The sequence below is a fragment of the Struthio camelus genome, chromosome 8, assembly GCF_040807025.1.
Source record: "Struthio camelus isolate bStrCam1 chromosome 8, bStrCam1.hap1, whole genome shotgun sequence".
Taxonomy (NCBI): domain Eukaryota; kingdom Metazoa; phylum Chordata; class Aves; order Struthioniformes; family Struthionidae; genus Struthio; species Struthio camelus.
This window is the reverse complement of record NC_090949.1, coordinates 29,870,044-29,885,439: the sequence shown is the minus strand read 5'-3', so window position 1 is coordinate 29,885,439 and position 15,396 is coordinate 29,870,044. Positions and strand designations below refer to the sequence as shown.

General features: G+C 37.4%; 2 protein-coding genes across 11 annotated transcripts in view; both read left to right on the top strand.

Moving 5' to 3' along the window:
• The window catches only part of BEND5 (BEN domain containing 5), a 31,082-nt gene extending 23,976 nt beyond the window's left edge, over window positions 1-7,106 (top strand). For 5 of the 6 annotated variants that reach the window (XM_068953093.1, XM_068953095.1, XM_068953094.1 and 2 more), the window contains 2 exons: window positions 2,762-2,975; window positions 6,913-7,106. In XM_068953093.1, the coding sequence (XP_068809194.1) occupies window positions 2,762-2,975; window positions 6,913-7,073 (375 nt within the window). In that variant the 3' untranslated portion in view covers window positions 7,074-7,106. Of the gene's footprint in view, window positions 1-2,761; window positions 2,976-3,109; window positions 3,301-6,912 lie in introns of all 6 variants that reach the window. The other variant, XM_068953092.1, reaches the window with a different exon arrangement.
• The window catches only part of AGBL4 (AGBL carboxypeptidase 4), a 964,275-nt gene that overhangs the window by 602,648 nt on the left and 346,231 nt on the right, over window positions 1-15,396 (top strand). The gene's annotated exons all lie outside the window — the stretch shown is intronic.

Below are 15,396 nucleotides of genomic sequence, written 5' to 3'. Positions count from 1 at the left end.
CAAGAAAGAAATTACTTCTGAATCTGGAGTACAGTAGACCTCCCATAGCCTTGGGAGTAATAGGGAACAGTACTAAGCCTGTTTTACAGAGAGGTAAACTGAGACATGGAAATATTAAGTTCCTTGCCATAGCAGTGCTAGAAATAGAAAAGAGAGACATAAGATTTCTGTGGCTGTGGCTGTCTGTCATGGAGCTGCTGTTACGATAGGTGTTTCATGCCAATGATGACTTCTTTTTAATAAATGAAGCATGTTCAAAGATGAGATGATCTATTTGAAACATGAACATTGCAACTTTTTGCTGCAACTTGTTATTTTAAAGTAACTTCAAATGAAGCTCACTAGCTTAAGAGACTAGACGATCTTTAGCAAAGACAAACCCTAATCTTAACAGAGAGGAATCAGGTTTTTGATTAAATGGAGCAATCTCTAGTATTAATTTAATACAGAAATCAAAAATGTAGCATGTCACAAAGTTTCTAATCTTATTTACTTTCTACGTAATTATGATGTTCATTTTTAGAGATGACTTTTCTAAGATCAGAACAGAAATAACTGAGTTATACCTGTGAGGTGGTGATGTCTGAGCACAGACTGCTCACTGTGAATGAAGTTGTCTCACAAAATATGTAGAAAGCACCAAAAAAGTGTAAATGTTTAGAGCAGTTATGAAGAGGTCAACAAGAGAGACAGAAGGAAAAGGCTGTTCGTGTTGTGCTTATTGCTAGTTCCGTTTCTGTCTGTTATGAAATCTAAATACCGTGTGGACTTGTGAAAAGCCTCTTAGAAGCCTCTTAGCGTAGAAATTTCTGCAGGAGAGGCAGCTTGCTTTATGTTTTTATACTTTGAGGAAGTTGGTTTTCATTCATTTTTATGAGGTAGCTGATAGCCAGACCACGCATATTTTTGTATTTAAGTTTTTAAACTTAACTACTTACTTTTGAAGGATGCTGTCACAATAAAAAATTTCTTCAGGCTATAGCCCTCAATAATAATGAAGTCAGCTTTGCATTTAAAGGAAAATGGAAGTTTGGTTAAATAAAGGCAGTAAAATTATAGGTTTATAAAAATTTTACAGTAGCTTTCTCCAATTTTCAGTGAATTTAATGGGACTTCTGAGGTTCTACTGAGATCCTTATGGGTAGCAGGTACAGTTTTACATAATTCCACACAAAAGGAGTAAAAAACCAGAACACTAAGAGCAAAACAGTTAAGCCAAGCAAATCATCCAATATACTTTTGCCACAGAATTTTGTTCACGGGATTTTTTTAAATGATGAGAAGGCAGTAACATTTTGCTAAAGTGTTAGTGTTACAGAAAAAAACTCTGTTTGATCAGATTTTGTGAAACCTGATTTTTGGATATAAAAATTCAATTTATACATTGGTTTATTTGCTTGGTATTTTCTACTTTTAAAGAATTATCTGAAAATAAATTCTATCTTGTCCTTTTCCAATGCATTGAACTCTTATCAGTGGTAAGAATAGCTAGATCAGGCATTATCTTGCTACAGATGCTGAGCCAGTGTGGGTCCAACAGAGTGAAGTTTATCAACAAGTTGACAAAGTTTTCTGTGTGCAAGGGGCAGTTCAGATGTCCACGCTGCTCCAGGAATTTAGAGCATTGACGTATGTGGTACAAAGCATACTCTGTGATTCTGCACGGGGCCGGAATTTGGGTCCAGTTGAGCTTACTGGTTGCAATCATGTCAGACCCATGCAGATGATTGGCATCATTTTCCCTGATTTTGCTTGACAGTATCCTGGTTGTCTGGAGGCTTATCAGCTCAATAATAACACTGTGCCAGCCTAAAGAGTCTTATCCTGCACCCGTCTTAATAAGCCTGGTGCATTGGGAAGTTTGGTATAAAGATACTGGATAGCTCTGTGGCAGTCAACCCAGCATAGCCAACACTGAGCAAGGGTAATAAGCACAACTAGACTCGAGCAGTTTCTTTTTGGAGACTCTGCAATGGCTTTACACTGCATTTCCCAGTGCCTGTTTTGCCCTACTCTACCACCTGAATGAAATCTCTCTGCCCACCGGTGCCTGGATAATGGAAAGGTTGTGATGCTGCAGCAGTGTTGTTGCCTTACCACAAAACAGTATTCACCTGGGTAAACTGTTTACAGCAGGCAAACTTAACAACACAATTTGAGTTTTACAGAACTTCCAAACTCTGTTTATCCTGATACTGGAGCTCTCAAAATCCCTTCTACCCTGCTAGTTAGTTTAAAGAATCAGGCTAAATTTTGCCAACAGGTATAGGATTGGACGCAGGAAAAGTTTCCCTCACTATCGCCTTCTGAGTATGCTTTAGGTAGAGTCTGTTTCAGTCAAAGGGAGGCCTTCATATTAAAGAGAATGTTTTTCTCTTGCTCCTACATTAGGTTGGTGCAACTGCTTGGTTTGTATGCTGTGCGTAGTTATATGATACTTCATGTGTTTACTGTTTCTTTCTTCTAACTCTCCTCCTGACCATAGTGTCTCAGGAGATACGCTATGGAGGAAAAAAAAAAAAAAAAAAAAAGGAGAGAGTAAGAAGAATTGAGAACAAATAGGAAAAGGAACTATGTAATATATGAGGTTGACTTGAACTCCCTGACCCACAGAGTTGGAGAAGTTTCAGAATCAGGCAAAATAAATTTGTTCAGCCCTAATTACTGTTATTATAGTACCTAATACTAATGTTCCTACAGCACTTGGATACTGTTGTGTGCTACATACCATAGATAAGTTGTTATTATTACTACCTTCTAGGTCCATCTTGGCAGTGGAATTTGGGTAGATGAGGAGAAATGGCACCAGCTGCAAGTAACACAAGGAGATTCAAAGTATACAAAAAATCTAGCGGTTATGATTTGGGGAACAGATGTTCTCAAGAACAGAAGTGTCACAGGAGTTGCAACCAAAAAAAAGAAAGATGCCGTTCCCAAGCCACCTCTCTCACCTCACAAATTAAGCATTGTCAGAGGTAGGTTATTTGAAAACTTTTGCTTCCTGCTTTGGAGTTTAACCATTAATCATTGAGTTGAAAGATGCTTCTTTTCAGCTCATATAAATTAACTGATTAAAAGCTGTAATTAAAGTTGCTATTGCATTTTGAAGTGCATATATATACAGGAGAAAAAAAAAAGACACATTGCAATAGCTGGACACAGTGCAAGCCTTCACAGGTGAAGAATTGTACCTTGACTTCAGTAACGTTCAAGAAGATCATCATTTCAAACCACTTGCAGGACAGGACTCTGAGCTTGGAGAATTCCATTGTCCTGGAAGTCTTTTCATAAGATAATGATGTAAGTGAATATATTGCTTTTGACAAGCCTGAGAGTAACCTTACCACATTCTCCTATCCAGAATGTAACCAACTCTGGTGTGAGGCACAGAAACGATTGACAGCACTGACTATAAAAATATGCATACTTTCAAAGGAGAGAAAGAATAGTAGTTTAAGTGGAGAAAATGTGAATAGTAGAAATTAATTGCTGGCCTTCAATTGCAATTTGAACAGGAAGTGGAGATTGCTGACCTATCTGGCAGAAAATTTGCAATGGAACTTTCAGTTACAGGGACTCAGGCTTGCAGTATGAGCATGAGTACTTTGAGAGAGGGAGCAGGCCCTATCCTTTATTTAAAATGAATGGTGATTTCAGTCCCCTTGTATCATCGTGCGTGTGTTTTACATTCAGTTCTGTCTCTTTTGGTATTTCAGGCTTCTTTTTAAGTCAATATGAGTCAATTCCTCATGGAATACATATCAGAATTGGATTTTTAGGTTTTGTGTTCAGCCTAAATTCCAGTCGGGCTGAAAGAAGTCTCCTTCTTAAAGTTTCTTCTGCAATTTGAGTGAGCTTCATTATTCTGTATTTCCTGTTCTTAGTTGCTATGTGCTTTAAACGATGAACTCTTGTAATCTGCCTTGAAAGTACGTGTTTTGGAAGCAGGAAATATGATTCCTTCTTATGCGTGTATGTGTGTGTTGGGGGGGAGTTGGAAAGTGATCTTCTCACTGCCACTTACTCATTTCTTTCAGAGTAAGAAAAGTAGAAGACATTTTTTTTACTAATCTACTTCAAAAATAAATGTGGAAGCGCATGCTGTTCCATACTGATTTTCTGGTTCTGGCTGGGACCTTTTGGCACGATCCTAGCACAAGTAGTAAAGTAATGACATACTCACCCTGTAAGGAATCTGCTCTGTGGCTGTGACTACCCTGTCAAGCTCCTAATGGGAGAGAGAATTGGTTACCCAGAATACAGATGGACACCTGCAAGCATGCAATAAAAACAGGTTCGCTGGCCCATTGCGATGATCTTTCTTGTTTCCCAGTTGGAGGCTTTTGGTCCTCAGCACTACTGGTGGAGTTGCTTATGTGAGAATTTCATCTACTTCGGTCAGAGCTAGCCTGCATTACTTAAATCATTGAAATGATAGCTTTCTTCTAACTCGTCTTGTTTTGACTAGAGTGAGTTTGCGAGTGCTGTCCATCAGGTACATGGTGAGAAGTGGATGGGGCCACTTCCCTTTTTTCTTTTCCTTGATTTACATTCTCCAGCATTTCTGTTCTTCCCTGCTTCTTCTCTTCTGTTGTTTTTTTTTCTGCCATGCTTTTGCTTTCTGCCTTTACCCTCGTTTGATTTCTTCTGTTCCACTCCTGCTTTTCCATGTTTCTCTTTCCAGTGTCTCTTTTACCCTATATTTGACTCCCTTTTATTAGACCAAGGCTGTAGAGTCTCCTCTTAAACCGTGTTAAACTGCATGCCCAGTACTGTTAGGTAGCAGTAGGAGGGCAGCAAACAGACTTCCTAGATCAGCAGTGCTGCGTAGCACATAACCTCGATTTCCCACTTTGTATTATTTTGCACTGCACTGCATTGCATTGTACTGTGACACTTGCATCAGTGTTAGCAGGTCTTGTCCCATCGTGCTCTGAAACTTTGGAAGTGATCATATGAGAAGTCGTTCCATTACAGAGAAGTGGAGAAACAAAACAAAACAAAGCAGCAAACGAACAAATAGTGATATGCTAGGAAGTTAGTTTACTTGGCCAGGAACTTGCATCATGCATCACAGAAAGAAATAAAGCTCCCTTTTAGTTTTTTACAGTCTACTTGAATCTTTGATCGTATCAGAAATAAGAAGGGATATCTGTATGCTCCTCAAAAGACAAAGAAGAGGTAGAACTGCCCCAAATCACTCTTTGGAGCCCCTAAGCCAACACCTTTGTGTGGCTTACTGAGTTGCTACATCTGTAGCCCCTCATAGAAATGGAAGAAAAGGGGGAGGCAGAAGTGTAATAATCATGGATCTGTTCGGATCACGTTGACTTTTAGAGCCACAGCTGATGTGCAAGTTGTATCAAGTGATTCCTTCTTTGAGATAAAGTAATAGCATAGCCTGCGTTTGACTGGATTTTCAACTCACTAGGTTTATCTGACACAAGCTTTTTGGAGTATACCTGAGGTTGCTGTGATAAAAATTTATGCCCTAAAAGCACTCTGGGTCTCTTCAGGTTCTCAGTGACATGTGTCTTCCTAGGGATCATATTTCAAATCATAGTATACTGACAATTTGTGTTCACCTATGGGGCTGCATGCTGATTGATTTTATTTATTTTATGTTCAGTACGTTTTGCAATATGAAATTCACATTGTTTGAGATAGTCTCATCATTCTGTGAACACAGACTAACTTATTTATAATAAATTTTTGAATGACAGCACTAGCTCTTAATGTGTCTGATATCTCCAGCTTCTTAAAAATCCCTAACGTATAGAGTATTATAAAGAAGTTATAAAAAGTATGATGCATGAGCACTGTTATAAACCTTCTTAATGCAAAATAACCTTTTATAAAACTTCGGAGAGGCTTCAAAACAAACTACAAAGCGTGCATAGTACTTAACTTTCATAACTTTTTAATACGATGCATTAGAAATGTTATAAACCATGTTAATTAAGCGATAATCTCTATGGCTTTCTGTATATGAAGCAATAAATGCCTACTGGAATAGATTACTAGGCAAAGCAGAACAGAGTTTGTTTAATCAATCTTAGAAGCTGTTCATTCCTAGTAACCTACACAACAAAATGCATTTTCCTGGTTATGAAAACAAAAATCCCAAACATATCTGCATCTAAGGAGTTGAGTGTGTTGCACCACCTGTTTTCAATAACATAGGCTAGATCCTACCAGGGACAGGACTACCAACTGTGTGGAGCAGAGTTTTCCCAAGTCATTGTGCTCATTGCTCTGCAGATGCTACTGTTACTTGCTTTTTGTATTCCAGTTAATTTCACAAAGTGCACTGTGCAAACACAAGAAGATGGCTCTCGCCCCAAATACTCCAATAATGCAAGCAACACACAAAGACCAGGGCGGGGCATACAATAAAGATGCAGACATTATAATATATGTTGTACAGATGAAAGAAAAAAATCAATTAATGCCTTCTGTTGGTTACTGCTTCTCTTCCTAACACTTATCATTTATTTAATGTCTTGAAGGTGTGATGGTAGGAGTGACTCACAGGGAATGGTAGATAACAACAGTTCTAGTGAGACCGTTTGTCTGGAAGAAGATTCTGAATCTGCTGTGGAGATGTGGACAAATAGAAGAGTTAGGCAGGCAAGACTGGCACTGTTAAAAGGTTGGATTTAGCCCTGTTTCTGTGTAGAAAGCCTATTCGTGTAGTCACAGCATAACTGAGAATCTGTCATGTCAAAAATTCAAACCTGGTGAAAAATCTTGCCTCTTAACAAAGATAGCCAGTGAATCAGTGAAAGCTTCTGTTGTATTGCAACAAATATACACAGTGCTTATTGCTGTCTCTTGAGTAGTTAGCCCAACAGAGGGCTACATTCTTTTCTAAAAATATCCTAATGGCTCTTTCCTTTTTTTTCTCCCCAGAATGTTTGTATGATAGAATAGCACAAGAAACTGTGGATGAAACTGAAATTGCACAGAGACTCTCCAAAGTCAACAAGTACATCTGTGAAAAAATCATGGATATCAATAAATCATGTAAAAATGAAGAAAGGAGGGAAAGTGCAAAGTACAATTTGCAATAAATTTTGGATTTTTAATAAAGTCTTAGTGTTTTACTTAAGTGTTGTTTTTTGATTTGCGTGGCATTTTTGCTCATGGGAGAAGCTGACTTCAAGGGTGACTCTCATTCTATTACCGATTTGTTTTTTGAGCGGTTCTGTGAAAAGTCTTTCTATAGTATAACCTGCTTTTGAGTGATACAAGATAGATTGTAAGTCCACTCACAATGAAACAGAGTGAATTTTCCAAGTTTTTCCAATGAGTTGCAGTATGTTACCTGCAGTTTTTGTATATGGGTTGTAATTCTGCAAACACCAACCTTTTTTGCCTACATCTTCTTTTACTGGAGTTAGTGAAACTAGGCTGTAGTAAACATCTGCTTAGAAAGATCTGTACAAAATGTACTTTGCTATTGAAAAGGGTTTTATTGTATTTTACAAAGTGTTTTTCTGAACTGATTTTATAAATCTTTGTTTCGATCTCTTACAATATATTTGGTCAAAAACAGACAAACAGCGCTTTTTTTCACTTATTATCTCAAATAGCTAGATCACTGTTACTGTCATAGTTAAAAACAACAATAAAAAACAACAATTAAAAAAAATCCTAAAGCTGTAAATTGTAAGATCAGGATAATTTATTAAAAAAAAACCAACTAAAAGTTATTTTTGGGCACAAAGGCACCTTTCAGTTTTCTGTTTCTGCTACAAAGCTATTCGGTATGTCTGTGTTGTAGTTCTTGAAGAACTCCATTCTTAGTGTATTTATATTTTCAAAAGATTTAAAGATTGCCATTGTATGCAAGATTATGTGTAATAGAAAACTTAATACCAGTTCCTCTGAGTCCATGGTTTAACAATGGGCGTTTTTTAGCACAAAATTAACTTAGAAAAAAAAACGTTTTCTATATTGACTTTAGACTTGTGGTACAGAAACATATGGAATAATTTGTTGTGGGTCTGAATTATGCCTTACTTTCTCTAACTGAAAGAAAAGTCTTATTTCATGAAGGGTTTTGAAAATAAGGTTTGCAGAGAGAATTTAGGACTTGTAAATTTAAAAAAAAGAACCACAATCTGATCAGTCTTGAAGATGTGTTGTATTGGTGATCTCAGTTAACCTTCCATTTATTTTACACACACAGATGTGGTTATCTGCCTTTCAGATCATCTGTTCTAGAGTTTCAGCATTTATTCCTTTTCTGCCACTGAAATCCTGCTTCCTGTAGTTTGGGAGACTAACCATTTCTTACCATCTTCCTTTAGCACTGGTGTACCTGAATGTTATAATATGTGTAATATACATGTGTAGATGATTTGAAAGGAGCAACGCAAGGATTCTTTAAAGGGCTGCAGTGGAAGGGAGAGATGTGCTGTAACTTTAGCAGCTGCTTCAGTAGAGATGGGGAAAAACAAAAGAGCGTATGGAAAGTTGTCTCTTTCTGTAATGCCACACGTGCTTAAATGATGTCCCAACCCAGGACATAAGTATTTGTTTTATCCTCTTCAGTGCGCAATTTCGTGACTGGTCTAAGCCAATCTAAGTACATAGTGCTGCCAAGAGTTTATCCCACTTTCTCTGCCAATGGCCTCGTGTTCCCTGTTCCTTCCCTTAAACTGGCACTTCTAATTACGCAGATATGTCAGATCTCACCGATTGCAAGGTTCATGTGGTAAAGGTTGGTGCCAAGAGGGACAAGTAAGAAAAAAGGGATCCAGTGAGAATTCAATAGCTAGAAACAGGAGAGGGATTGTCTTTTTACAGTGGCTTAGGCTTATTCTGAAACTGCACTTTTAACAGTCTAGCTTGCCCCCTTTTCATTTCAAAGTGTTCTTAGGTACTGGTTAGTGAAGCACATAAATGTTTATGCTTCTGAATTTGGGATGCTAGATAGTAAATTAGTGTTTTTAATGTCGGTGTATGTATCCCTTCTTTATTAAAGAAAAAAATAGAGATACCTTTGAAGAAACACTTAAACAGCAAGTCCCACTTTTCAGGCAGGCTTGTGAATGTACAATGTTTTTTAAAGCGAAATTAGGAAAAATGTCCATATTTTCTCAGTCTTTTGTGGCTTTAGTACTAACATGTTTTCACTGTAACAGCCTCTTTAATGAGAAAATAATATTGCACTTCTAATAAGATGAGTATAGTGTAAGCCTATTTGAGATAGCACTTTATGAAACCTGGAAAAAGCAGATTAGAATTTAATTAGTTAGGACTCTAGCTTGCATTCCCCCAAAATTAGAGATTCTAGGTTTTCCTGCAAAACCAGCAAGATATTTCTAGGGTTTTGTTTTGACAGACTTGTCCCATCGGATGTTAATGCTGAATGTTGGAGAAGAATTTTAAGTCTTTATTCATCTTTTCTTGGAGTTTCTGTCACCCCAGGACTAGTAGACAGGTGGTTGTTTTTTGGGGGGGGAGGGAGGGTTGGATTTTTTTGGATTTTTTTTTTTTTTTAGCAGAGTTTCGGTGGAGTATTTGGGTAGCACGCAAAGGTTTGCTTTCCTACAGTGTATATAACTATGAGGGCTAATAATTAATGTGTCCTATGCTGGACGGGACAGCTGGCATTTAATGTGAGCATCACCTGATGCTTTGATAAATTATAATAAAGGAATAGGGCATATTAAAGGCAATATTCCTCTTTGTATTATAGCTTGCACTAAATGTTTTGATTTCTGGAAGTAAGCTTTTAATAATGAGTTGGTTTTGCGAACGCTGTAGTTGTAAGGCAAGGAGTCAAGGGCTCTGTAATGGATAGCTGTTGTATATGAATAACATTTTTGTATTTAAATCTGGTCATTACTCTTCCTTGTCTCTTCCTTGTCTGTGAACCTCTGTAAAAACTGTGAAAATCTTTCCTAGCCTGTTTGCTTTTAAATAGGCAAGTAGGCCACAGTTATCATGAGTTCCAGCGTTATCCAAGGAAAAATGTACACATTAATGGGTGTGCTTTTCTGAATTGAAATACTGATTGCCAAATTTACTGTGAATGTCCCTTCACTATTTTATATTGCATTATAGTCAATGCTGTTCTTGCTGGTATATTAATTCTTCCATAATTGTGCCTGCCTGTACATAGTTTTGGTTTGCTCATTATGCATTTGCCATGAATCTACCAGAGGAGACTTTATGCAAAAATAGTGCCTACTAGCTTTCTCCTGTTGTAGCTTAACTTTATCGTATCTATATGTCACGTGAAACAGTACAGAATTTTTACATAAAATGAAATAGGTTTTATTACACCCTTGGCCAGGTTCATCATTCTGAGGTTTGTGCTGTGCTATTATTTTATTCTGTAAACCTGGATTTATAAATATCAGAAAAAGATTTAAAAGGAACTGACTTTGTTTTGTCCAGAGAGATCAATGCATACTGTTTACGCCTTTTTCTCAAAGACGGAAGAAGGTGTTACTGTTATATGAATGATCTGAGTCCTTTGTTGCCACACATGCCGCTGTAATTTGTAATATTCCTGACCTGATCCATATTAAAGTGCCTCTGGCACACTTGCAAGGAAGCAAGATTAAAGTTAACAAAGAGGTCTTTATTTTCCATTAATGCTTTTATAAGGGAAATGAACTATTATATTAAAGAAATAATCCTAACAAGAGATTTTAATACCTCAGTCAAAATGCCTAGCCACTCAATTAAAAAGAAAGCTTGTATTTCTTTTTTCTTAAGGAAAGAAAAAAAAAATTGTCAGATTGAGCTGTTACAGAGCAGGTCTGGATTTAGTGATGCTTTACAGAGGTGGAAGATTTTTTTTTTTAATACAGCCAGACTAAAATTCTTATTTATTTAGTCACATCAAATTTGAACTATCAGTTGAAGGAATTTATCACATTTGGGTAGTTATTGAGCACGACTGTCAAAAGAAGGTACAGTATCCCTGCAGGAGGTAACTTCTTTGCATTGTACCTTTGATGTTGTATCGGATGGATTACTACACTGCTGCTTTGTTGCCTTAAGTGTAGATTCTTGTCCTATTGGAAGTTTTAAGTAGCAGTAAATTGAACTATTTTTTCCAGATTTAGTGAAATGGTATAGATAATTCAGCTTCACGCCTCCAGAATTTGCAGACTTTTAAAAAGTAAAGCTAAGTGCAGTTTATTGTGGAAACAATACTATCTTGACACAAAACCTCAAAGGAGTGAGAATGTTCTGAACTAATACAGGCCCTGTTAGCCTTATTGTGTATTAGCTGCATTCATAGCTCTTGAGAAAACAAAACATTGCCAGTTTCTGAAAGAGAAAGCAAGGTTCTTTCATATGGACTTATATTAAGGAATATTTCAATATTCCATTTTCTGGTGCGAGAACAGCAACTTTTCAGAAGTGTATAAAAATGAAATTTGTGCATCTTCGGAATGAGATGGCAGTTTTCTCAGGTGTATTCTTGAAAATATTTGTCATTCTGTGCATGCCTTTAGTCTAGGATTGATGAAGTCATAACATCAATCGTTTAGGCTTTATTGGTGTCATTTTTTTCATCGTAACACTGTGGAATTGTGAAGTGATTCATACAACATTGAGGCAATAAAAACATTATGAAGTGCAATTATTGCATGTTTCATGCTCAGTAGCTAATTTTTAATTTCACCATCTTGGACACTTTTTCATCCCCCCAGGCTTCCTCAATAGGAAAAGAGAATCATTTGGACTTGAAAAACAGGAACAGTGATTCAAAAAGGAATTAATTTACTTGGCTGTTCATTTGCTTTACTTCTGCAGTTATTTGCAATTATTTCTAGGGCTTGTGTTTGGACAATAATTTTCATTCTGTGCCTCAGATTTCTGCTTGTTGAGTCTGCAGTCAAGTCACAGCCCCAGTGAATGTGACATCAGTTGATTACTGTCAAGATGGAAATACCACACCTATGACATCAGATAAAGTTCTGTTATGACTGAGTCAGAGCGGACGTGCAAGCAAGTCTAGGAGGAGAGGAAGAAGAAGCGGAGCTTAAGGGTTTTTTTTTTGATTTGCTTCCTTGTGGCTAGAAAACTTCTCCCTATTAGGAAAATGGTTCCCTCCACATGTTGGAGAATAACAGAATGGCAACATTATGTTCCATGTTGTTGCCAGCCATTTATTGAAAGTTGAACAGATCTAAATTGTTATTAACATATATTTTAATGAATCAGACTGTTTACTTTCATATTAAATTTTAGTCTTCAGTGATTTGAAATTATTGAGTCAATGAAAAATTACTGTACACCCAAGGGGAGTGTTGGAGGGGTGACTTAGCTTTCATTGCAGCATGACAATTGCTGGAAGTCCTGTGAAATACAAGAAATTGCGCGTATTGGTGTTTGTGCATCTTCTATACTGAGCATGGGCTTTCACACTTTTAGAGTATTGGGAGAAAGATTTAGGTTTCATGGCATTAGCTGATTAGCAGAAGAGTTGGCTGTGAACACCCTTTGGTACACCCCTATTGAATGTGAAGGGTGTACTGGGATAGCAGTAGAGGGATTATGTCTCGATAGCGCTGTATCGCATTGATCACATCTCTCAAATGAGATTCAGATGAATGAAAAAGCTTTCACCGGACAGTTTCCTATTGCTTCTTTGGTAGTCAAATGTATCTTTTAAAGTCTTTCCAAATGTTTATGGAGATCTTACTGAATTACAGTTTAGATAAAAGGAATTGTATTCTTTTAACGTGTTTTTCATTTTATCTTGTGTTAACAGAATAGATGATTAATGGGAGACATATTTCTAAATGATCTTTAAGTTGGGATACCAGCTGATTGATAGTTAGAAGTAGTCCATTCAGAAATTTGGAGTCTGTAAGTCAGATGAACTGTATTCGTTTATTCTGTACAGATTCTTCTGCAGGGTTTATGGGGAGTGCCTTGTAAAGAATATTTCTCAAAGTGAGCAAGCCTGGAGCTGTATGGGGCAGAGAACCTGTCTCCGTTTTTTGAAGTATCTTAGATTCTGAAGTACCAAAAAAACCTCTTGAAAGTGTTTTTTTTTCTTTTCTTTTTTTTCCCCCCTTGCATTGTTTATTCAGCTGCCTTGACATCTGCCAGTTTCTTTGCAGCTACTGGCTAATAGGATCATCCTCAGTAGCTGTGTCCTGGCTAAGGACACTTTCATCCTTCCAAGACCAATGTACCCCAATGTAACTTCGTAAGAGGCACGTGCTGCATTTCACTGTGTGTCCTGATGGGAGTAAGCAATTAAGGAAGTAGAATTTGGGGCTGAGCACAGGACGAAGGTGTTGTTACAGCATCACCTCTGCTTTGGAGCCCAGTGCAAGGAACCGTCCTTGATAGGGTACAACTTACTAGGATGGCTTTTCTTCAGGTATATTCCCCTAAAGGCAACTCAACCAGCAAAGATTTGTTTGTTGCCACTTTGGTAAATACGTGTAACCTATGCTCGATGGCCTTTCTAAAGAAAGAAGCTGGGATCACTCAGTAGCAGCCAAATGAGGAGTAGGGCTGTATGTCTAATGGTACAGGATGTCTAGGAATAGGTTGTGGAAGAGTCACGTAGGCCTTTTCACCTTCCCACAGAGAACTAATTTGTGCAATTTAGATTAAGTCAGTAGCCAAATAGCAAAATCTCAAGCAGATTGACTGGCATTTAAGGTTTCAATCAGTGAGAAGTTTTATTAATTAAAAAAATCCAATCACTCTTAACGTGCCAAGAATTTAACCTTTTAACAAGTAGAATAATCAGCGTTTTCTGCTGCAGTCAGGGACCTCTATCTAGTGCAATTACACAGCTGTATGTTTTCAGATATAATTTACCATTATTCTGACAGTCCGTATAAATCTCTGTGCCATGTAAATCCGCGAATTGATGATTTTCCACGTTAGCCAGCTCCTTTTTTCCTGATCTTCCTTTTTCATTTCTATTCCTTCTGCAAGTAGAAGACAGTCTTCTGTGCTTGCTATGCAGGTAAGGAGACAGAAATTTTTCACAATTCATGCCTGGCAGTTTGGCAGCAGGGTTCCAAAGTAAATTCCTGCTTGTTGTTTTTGGAGATAAGTGGCATAGAGCTAGAGCATTTCCTTAGAAGGTCTGGTTGCATTGCAGCCACTGTAAGGCACTCTCTGCAGTTCAGGAACATCGCATAGCAGCATTTTCTTTCTTGCAGCACCGAAGCCTAGATTGTAGCAAAGAAAATTTGCTGTTACGTGGAGATTTCCAAGTGCTAAGACTTAATTTCTTGTAAATGGATAATTCAGCAGCATCTCTTAAAAGCTTTCATTCCTCAAAACGGAGAATGCCATGCTATTTCACAGGCTTAATGGCGTAGGAGTTTCCCATCTAACTGCAGTGCCTAAGTTTGGACCGTCATGGCCATAAGATTTCTGTATAAGCAATGGAGAGCAATAGTCGCTTTGACAGATTAAACTGACATATGACTTAAATTGCCTCATGGGGCTTCCATTTACTGTGGGAAAACCAGCTACCCGTTGATCTTAGGACTATTTCAAAATTATGTTATCTAAGTACAGTTCTTGGGAGACATCTTCCTAGCCATCTGAGTTACATGTCTGAAGACAGATGGAGAGATTGCAGGCTGTGGTGTTTCTGCTAGTGGTGGGGTGAGGTGAGGTGGGGTCCCCTGTAGAACCCGTTGGAAAACCTCAGTTGCTCCTTTGAAGAGAAGTAGCTTCTGGACTACCACATGCTTTTTAGAAAGGCAAACAGTGTTGTTTGAAAAGGCATCAGAAGCGTTAAATCTATCATTTCTTTCAACAGCTTTTTCTAGAGGGTAATTACCCTTACTGTTCAACTTGTGCCATTTTCTAATGTGATTAATTACTGGTTCCTGATGTATCTCTCTTAATATTCTCTGGATTCAGTGTTACTTCAGTACTGTAACTGAGTCATCTCAGGAACTTCTTTTTCAATAGACTGAGTTTCTTCAGTCTCCCACTGCTACATATTTTGTAGGTATCAACATTTTGGTAACATTTTTCCTTTATGTCTATGCAAATTCATTGGAATTTTATGGAAACACTTTCTATGAAGACGTTCTTGATATTCTCTTAAATACTGTATTTGGTTTAATTAACATGATACAATCTCATGTTTTAGGACGCATGCCACTTTGTATTAGGATGTCATATATGATAATTGTAATTTCATTTTGTGGTGCAAACTTAATTTGCCTCTGTAGAACAAACTGATATTTAATTGTTTCTTGCCCAATTGATGTTACAGTATAATTCCCATTTTACTGTATAATTAAGTATAGCTCTGTCATGGAAATATTGGTCTTTGAATGGCTACTTATATCTAATATACTTTTCTCTTTGACTCAGTACTATACATGTGCCAGCAATGAGCCAGAGCATGTTCTTCCTCTTTGCCTT